General features: G+C 40.0%; 1 protein-coding gene across 2 annotated transcripts in view; it reads right to left on the bottom strand.

Moving 5' to 3' along the window:
- Positions 1 to 485: 485 nt before the first annotated feature.
- KIAA1324L (KIAA1324 like) overlaps positions 486 to 7,755 on the bottom strand; it is a 179,754-nt gene continuing 172,484 nt past the window's right edge. For both annotated transcript variants that reach the window (XM_032402265.1, XM_032402264.1), the window contains exon 22: positions 486 to 1,030. In XM_032402265.1, the coding sequence (XP_032258156.1) occupies positions 971 to 1,030 (60 nt within the window). In that variant the 3' untranslated portion in view covers positions 486 to 970. The remainder of the gene's footprint in view (positions 1,031 to 7,755) is intronic.

Genomic DNA, 7,755 nt, shown 5'->3' with positions numbered 1-7,755 from the left:
TATCCCACTGCCATTTTCCGCAAACCATGAAATTATCCCAATACCTTTGCACAGTTATGTGTACTTATACACAAGCCATCCCACTTCCTTCTTCTTGATTTTGCATGTGATTTGATAAACAAGCTTTCTTACTCATTTGAAATTATACTTCAAGCATTACATAAATGGTGTTAAGCCATTTGATTTCCACAATACCATGAGCTTGTTTGTTTTAATGGAAAGACAGGATTCTCTTTGCCTTTTTTTTTTTTTAATACTCCTTCAACTCTTTCAGTCAAGCCCTTCTTACCAGTTCCAACAAGGTTGAAATTTCAAAGGCGAATGTAAGTTTAGGTAACCCAAGCACATGTTTACATGTTTATTCTTCCTGAAAAGTTACTGCTTACTTAGGCTTCTGAAATCAAGAAAGACCCTATGGAAAAATGAAAAATTTATTGTCTTCTTTTGTTCATCATTTTTTAATAGAAAAGATGTTTTAAGGTCTGTCAGGAAAATAATGGGAAAAAACTATACCTTAAAATTTTTCAAATCTTCCCCCAAACTATAAACAAAGAAAAGACATAAATAGAATCACAATGCATATGCTCACATCTGCCCTCCAAAGCACACTTTTTATGTAGAAGTTATAAAGAATAAAAGTTACCCATTAATTATATGGCATGCATCAGCAGTGCACTGGGGGGCTTAACCTTGGTTTTCAGTTATGTCTATTTACAGATAAATCTCTTCCTGAGTTGAGCTTCATCTTCAGTTGAGACCCAAGCCATTTGCTTTCCTATTTTTGGCAAAATACTTGACCATGTGATAAGGCAATCAAACGTTTCAACCTCCTTCCCTTTTCAGCGGCATGGCCCTCCTCTGTGAAATCACCAACGTGCCGGGATACAAAGACAGGATCTAAGCTACGGTCCTGTAGAACTAGAGATCAGGTTTCTTTGTTCATTAGTCTGAAGGCTACAGCACTGTCTTTTCATATATTTGGGGATCTTGAGGATTTCAGTTGAACAGATTCAAAATGGTCTTCTTTTTCCTATGAAGAAAAAAAATATTGAAACAAAATGAACTCATTCAAATTCCACTAAGATTTTAGGATCTTATGCATCCAGAAGGAAAGTTCTGGAAATCATTTTAATCTACATACATGCCAGTTGTGATTAGGATTTTACATTTAAAGGAGAGTGGCAGATATAAAACAGATAGCATGCCTACCTTGAAGGATGCTTTTGACATCCAGGAGATAAGACAGACAATCCAAAATAGAAGCAAACACATGATCACAATAGATACCAAAAAATATAGCTTCACAAATTTTTGTGAAGAAACCACTGAGACCAGACCCTTCTTAAGAGGATATCTGACCTGGGTGCTGAAACAGATGACCTTGCCGTAAGAATTTTGGACAAAAGAAGACTGACAGAAGCTACATATTTGCAAGATAACATAGGATACCTAGTAAGAAGAAGGACAGCAAAAATAATGAGGACCCCAGTAAGACATAAGATCATTTAGGTTCGCTGACATGTTTTAGGAAAATCTTTTGGGTATATACCTTCTAAAGATATTAAAAACAAATCATCTTAGATAATAAATCAAAATTTTAACTCAGATACATCATTGCTGGCTTTTGTTACATATTACATTCAAAATGCAGCCTATTAAAATAAGTACTTCTTTAATGGGGAAAAAGAGAATTAAGAGAATTCTCCCAATGTTTCACTGTGAAAGTCAGAAAAAACTTTCTGTGGAGTCTGCTGAAATGGAGTGGGGGGTACTATGCTTTCAAAGAGAATAACAACGAAGAGAACTAGGATTATTTTTAAAATAAAGGAAATAGGAGGTGGACCAATCCTAGGTGCAAACAGATGCATGTCTGAAGTAGAGAAGTGAAATGAGAAAATAAAAATGAGCAGACCCTGAGTATCTATCAGAAAGAATAAGGCCACTTTTGTGCTTTCTCTCATTTGAGTGGAGAAGTCCAAGACTTCAGACAAGCTTTCGGGCTACAGGGAAAGGAGTATAGGAAAAACGTCACCACATGAACACCACCATCTCACTTTTCCTTGCCTGCACTGAGATGACATGCCCCCGCGAGGGCAGACCGTACATCTCCTCAGTGCTCTCACTCGATCCCTCTGAAGAAGTTTCCCTGGAGCCTCATGTTGACCAGACCTCACTTTATTGAAATAACTGTTGATAATTCCAATGTTTACTAAGCCCCAATGCACTGCAGGAACAGGACTAGACTTTAGGGATACAAAATGTCTGTCCTCAAGGAGCTTACAGTGTATTATGGGAAAGAGCTTCAGGGTACCAGCAATAAACTAAAAAGGAAATCTGAGATTTTTATGGTCTTTCCTTGAGAAGATTTGATTCAATATGTTCCTGAGGGGAGAAGGGACAGAGGCCTGTTGATGATCCTCAAGGTGCAATTTGAAGGAAAACACTTCATAAAATCATGTTAGCGAAATAGGGCTTTAGATGCTGTGTCCTCTTAGTTCACATGGGATTTTGCTATTATTGAGATGGTGGGATATATATGTACTTACACATTTGTGTGTGTGTGTGTGTGTGTGTGTGTGTGTACTTAGCACCACTAACTGAGACTTATGGATGACAAGAATTGTAGCTTATTCATTTTTTAAATTCCCAAAACTTGACTCCAGGCCTAGTACATGGTAGGCTGTCAATGCTTATGCAAATGTATTGAAATGCCACATTTCAGAAAGGAAAACACTGGATTGGAACTCAGGAGATGGGTTTTTAACTCCTACCTAACCCTCTCTTAGACAAATAATGGAACCTCTCTAGGTATCAGTTCACTCAAACATTAAATAAAGATGCCATACAAATTATTTTTCTGAGTTCTAAATTCAAGAATTTACTCAAATGCCAACTTTTCCCAGAAGCTTCTCTTTACCTGTCACTACCTTATTGCACTCCCTTCTCTGTGCTCTTGTCACAATGGATGATGGTAAGTGTCTGTGAATGATGTGCATGTGCAATGCCCTAATAAACTAGATAGTCTCTGACATAAGAAACTCTATCTAATTTGACATAGCACCAAAACCGGGCAGAGTGTCTATCAGATAGTATCCCATGAATGATGGTAGAACGAACAAAGAAAACAAACAAAAAACCCTGAAGATACATTTTTAAAGTTGCTGAGAAAAGTCAAGAAAAGTAAATCCATAAATAAAACCTGGTAAGTCCAGTGTATTGGGAGGAAAATACCAAATAAGGTCTGACCTTTAGGACAGGAGTAAGCATATATAAGATAAAGCAAATCTTAAATGACATAACAGTTAAGAAACTTACAACCATTTTTTCTCCACAGAGCCAGGCATAACAAAATTTTTAAAGGGGACACACAGTAAGACTTGTCCAATGGTATTAATAACAGCTTCGTTCATAGCTAAATATTAAAAATAGCCCAAGTATTCATCAATAAGAGAATGGCTAAACAAATTTTGACATATCCATACAACAGAATGCTAATCCTGAATAAAAAGGAATCTACCACTGATTAACACAGGGTAGATAAATCTCAAAAACATTTTTCTGAGTGAAAGAAATCTTACACAAAATACTATACACTGTGTAGTTACAGTTATATGAAGTTTTAAAACAGACAAAACTAGTCTACAGTTTAAAAAGATCACTACAGTAGTTTCCTCTGGGGGTTGAGGGTGGGGATCAATTGCATGCAAAAGGACATGAGTCTACTTTCAGGGGTGAGCTTAATATTCTATTTTTTGATAGGATTTAGGGTGACACAAATATATGCACTTCCCAAGGGTTCATCAAGTTGCATACTTGTTATGTGTGCACTTCACTCTATGTAAACAATGTCCCTTAGAAAAAAACGGAAAATATTGAATTCTCTCATCAATTATACATATCCTGAAGTGTTTAGGCGTGAAATGTATTGAATCCTGCAGCTTACTTTGAAATGCATCAAAAAGGATTTATTCGTAAATGAATAGAGAGATAGAGATTTAGACAGATAGGTAATAAATCAAATACAGTAAAATTTAGGTGATGGGTATGTGGCTGTACCATTGTACAATTCTTCTGCTTTTCCAGAGTATTTTAAATTTTCATTTAAATGATTTTTTTTAATCATTATGGCAATTAAAATTGCTGTTCAAAACAAAAAGGCGAGAAAGACTTTATCCTCCATCATGTTTCCTGTGACTGTTTCCAGTAATCTTTCAAGCTTTCGATTCTCTGGCCATAAAATAACAACAAAGGAGGTACTGCAATATGAGAAAGACTTCAAAGTTTATTAATACTTGTAATTCCCGAGGTGTCTGGGTGGCTCAGTCGGTTAGGCGTCTGCCTTTGGCTCAGGTCATGATCCCGGGGTCCTGGGATCAAGTCCCAAATCAGGCTCCCTGCTCCGCGGGAAGCCTGCTTCTCCCTCTCCCTCTTCCTGCCACTCCCCCTGCTTGTGCTCTCTCTCTCTGTCAAATAAATAAAAATCTTTAAAAAAAAAAATACTTGTAATTCCCACTTTTTCTTTTCATTCAGCTTAGAGGTCACTTTCTCCTCAAAATCTTCCCTGGCACCTGACTGCTTCCCCCACTATAAGACAATGCCCTTACAAAGAGGGAATCACAAGATCAAATCAGGTAAGAGAAGTCTACATATGCTGACGATGAGCGATCATTCTCCATGGGTCTCTTTGTGTTTCTGCAAGTCTTCTAAGGAAGACGTTAATTGTCCTTAATGGTACACAATCTTCTCAAAGCTGTTTATATTACAAAAAGCCTTGGAAGAACACAAACAAAGTTTGTTTGCAGCCCTGAAACTCTCTCCTCCTGTGGAGCAAACAGCAGACTTGCTTCCTGACTGTTAGAGAAGATTCAGATGCCCCAAGCTAAGGGCTCCTGTTCTACAGCATAACACACTGTGCATCACCTAGGCCACCTCACTCTGTGGGAAGTGGGGCTTGAGGAAACAAGAGAAACACTGTCATTTTGGCCACTGCTACTTCTGTGAATAATAGGCTTGTTTTGTTTCTGACCCAGGAGACTCCTTTCTTCAAAATGTCCGTGAAAGTATGGCAGGCTAATTTGGTGGCTAGCAAGCATATTGCAATTTCATAACCTTCGTAGTTCTTCACTGTTTTGCTGATGAGATGGGAAACTGACAGACAGGTGTCTTTCTAGAAGAATAAGGATGACAGCCTCACACACTGGTTAACAAGATTTGAGCAAAGTCCATGAGAATTAGCAACAAACATGGTGACCAAACTGTATGATCCACAAGGCAATTAAAGTTCTCCACTTCACTGCCTGGAAGTGGAAAGGAACCGGGGAGGTGGCTGTAGGCTGGATTTTGGGAAGTGGTTCCACAAGTTCATCGTTCAGCTGCCTGCATGGTGGCCTGGATGTTAATTCTCCTCTGAGCAAGAGGACTTCCTCACCAATCAGGCAATCAGTTGCAGGTGTGCCCCTTGGTAACCATTAGTATTTAAATGCACCCTGAGAGGAAAAGGTTTCACCCCCTTTCAGACAGAGGTTACAGAGATATGCACCGACAATGACCATTAAAGAAAAAACAAAAACCACTTATGGGCCGAAACTAGGTGACCTGTTAAAATTTTTGCTGATTCTCTTTGGAGATAATGTGGCAGGAATCAATGATCACTAAGAATGGCAACAGCTGGGCCATCCTAGCGCTAAACACCTCTTGCACTCTGTCACACCAACTTTGGGTGTGTTCACAAAGGTCTCAGAGATTTTGTAGTGGGTCCCGACTGCAGTAACAGAGCTTTGGCCTTCTTTAGCAGATTTCCCTGAGAAATTCCCACAGGAAAACCTAGTGAGGGAATGACTAGCACTGGGGCTCTTACTGCCCCAGATTAGGTTTGCAATGTGGAAAGTCACTACAGAATGACAAACTGACCCAAAGGAATCTTAATAAGTTAATATGATCAGCCCCACCCTGGAAACTTCCCCTATCCTTTATTTTAAAACCAGGCAATAATTTAGATTTATGAAAATGGGGCAAGAAGTAAGGTGGATTCCCTTTTTTTAAAAAAGGCTCCAATATGCGAAATCAACATAAGCCTAAATCAACAAAAAGGCAAAACACTTCTAGCCTCAGCCCAAAATCAATCTGGCTGGACTGAGACAAGAACGAGTCCCAAAGCTGAAATAGATGATGTCGGGAATGATAACCTTGCCATTCAACATAGGATTTTAGGTGGACAAAAACACTCGAAGTTTGCTTGAGCAACTGCGATGCTGCTTAAAAGCAAAAGCAAATGCGTTTGCTTGCTGTCACAGAAATTGTCTTTCTCTGCACCCTTAATCTCTTCCTCCCCATCTATCTTGACTTTGGCTGCTTTACGGGGAAAGATGATTAGTTTTCCTGTCACCAAGAGGGACTGAAGGCCAGGCACAACCACCTGAGTTGGCTTGGGAGCCTTCAGGAGGGGAAGGATTCAAACATTTAAGACTCTTCATTGCAGGCACCAAAGTCAGCATCCTACCAGAACGTGTGATAGGAGAGGGACGTGTAAATTCCACTAATGGGGTTTAAGCAAGGTTCTCAGTGGGGAAGCTAAGGTAATGTGACCTTGTGTGAAGGGTTCTGCAGGACTATCCAAGATGCTGCTGTTGTTGCTTCTACATCCGAAAGTCCATAGGACTTGATGGTACATGTGTATACCTCCACATCTGCTAAGTACCAGAGGAGATTCCCACGGTCAAGAGCAGTCCCATGGAGAGGAGAGCTAGAAGGGCATTGCAAGCGTTCCTAATTCCTCTGCCATTTGCAACAAATGTCTGTGTCAGGATTACACACAAGTTTCTCTACCTGCCAATGCCGAAAGGTGTCACAACATAAATGATGCAATGTTGGTGTCAAGTCAAAAGCCTCAGTCTCAACAGCATTGCCTGTATTGTCAGACTTCTGCCAACAAAGATGGCTGGTAAACCCCCACAAAATTCAGGAAACTGCTAAGTAAGTAAAGTTTCTTGAGACCATGTGATCATATTTGCAATGCTAACCCTATCTGCCAGTCATGGAAAAACAGTCCAGCACTTGACTAGACTCTTTGCTATTGGAGACAGCATGGCCTCACTTGAATATGCTACCTGCTCTTTGACATCAGCTAACCTACCAAGTAGTATCTTTTGAGGTGGGCCCAAACTAACAGGCTATGTTAAAAACTGTCCAGCAAGTTGAATCATGCTCTCCACCTTTGTGGCCTCACAGCCCTAATGGCCACTTTGTGATAGAATTCTCGGTGACTAATGATTCTGCCAATTAGAGACTTCAGCAATGGGAAGGAGCCTTCTCCCAGAGGCACCTTTTGGGATTTTAGATTCATCACCTTGATATGGCTACCAGGTAGGGCTCTTCTGAAAAGCAGCTATTAGCTTATTACTGAGTTCTTATCAAAACTAAAAGCCATTCCCATGCACATCTTGTGGTTCTACAGCCTGATAGTCACATTCATGGTCGGTCAGCAAGGTGGCAAAGACCTAATAAGCCTCACTTGTCAAATACAAATGATATATTCAAGAATGCAGCTGGTCCTGCCCAGCAGCATCTCAACCTCACATGAAAAAATGGCAGAATACCCTTTTGGGGGAACTTTATCCCTTACCCCACCACCAAAAATGAAGCCACTGGCTCCAGTCCTTGGTTCATCTAAGTTCTACCTCATGCCTGGGCCTGGTTCACTGATGGTTTGGTGGAGTTGAAACCCAATGGGTATCCACCAGCTGCGGTAGCTGTCCT

The sequence above is a fragment of the Phoca vitulina genome, unplaced genomic scaffold (assembly GCF_004348235.1).
Source record: "Phoca vitulina isolate PV1807 unplaced genomic scaffold, GSC_HSeal_1.0 scaffold4, whole genome shotgun sequence".
Classification (NCBI taxonomy): domain Eukaryota; kingdom Metazoa; phylum Chordata; class Mammalia; order Carnivora; family Phocidae; genus Phoca; species Phoca vitulina.
Note: the sequence above shows the minus strand (reverse complement) of the source record. Positions and strands in the feature narration are given on the sequence as shown.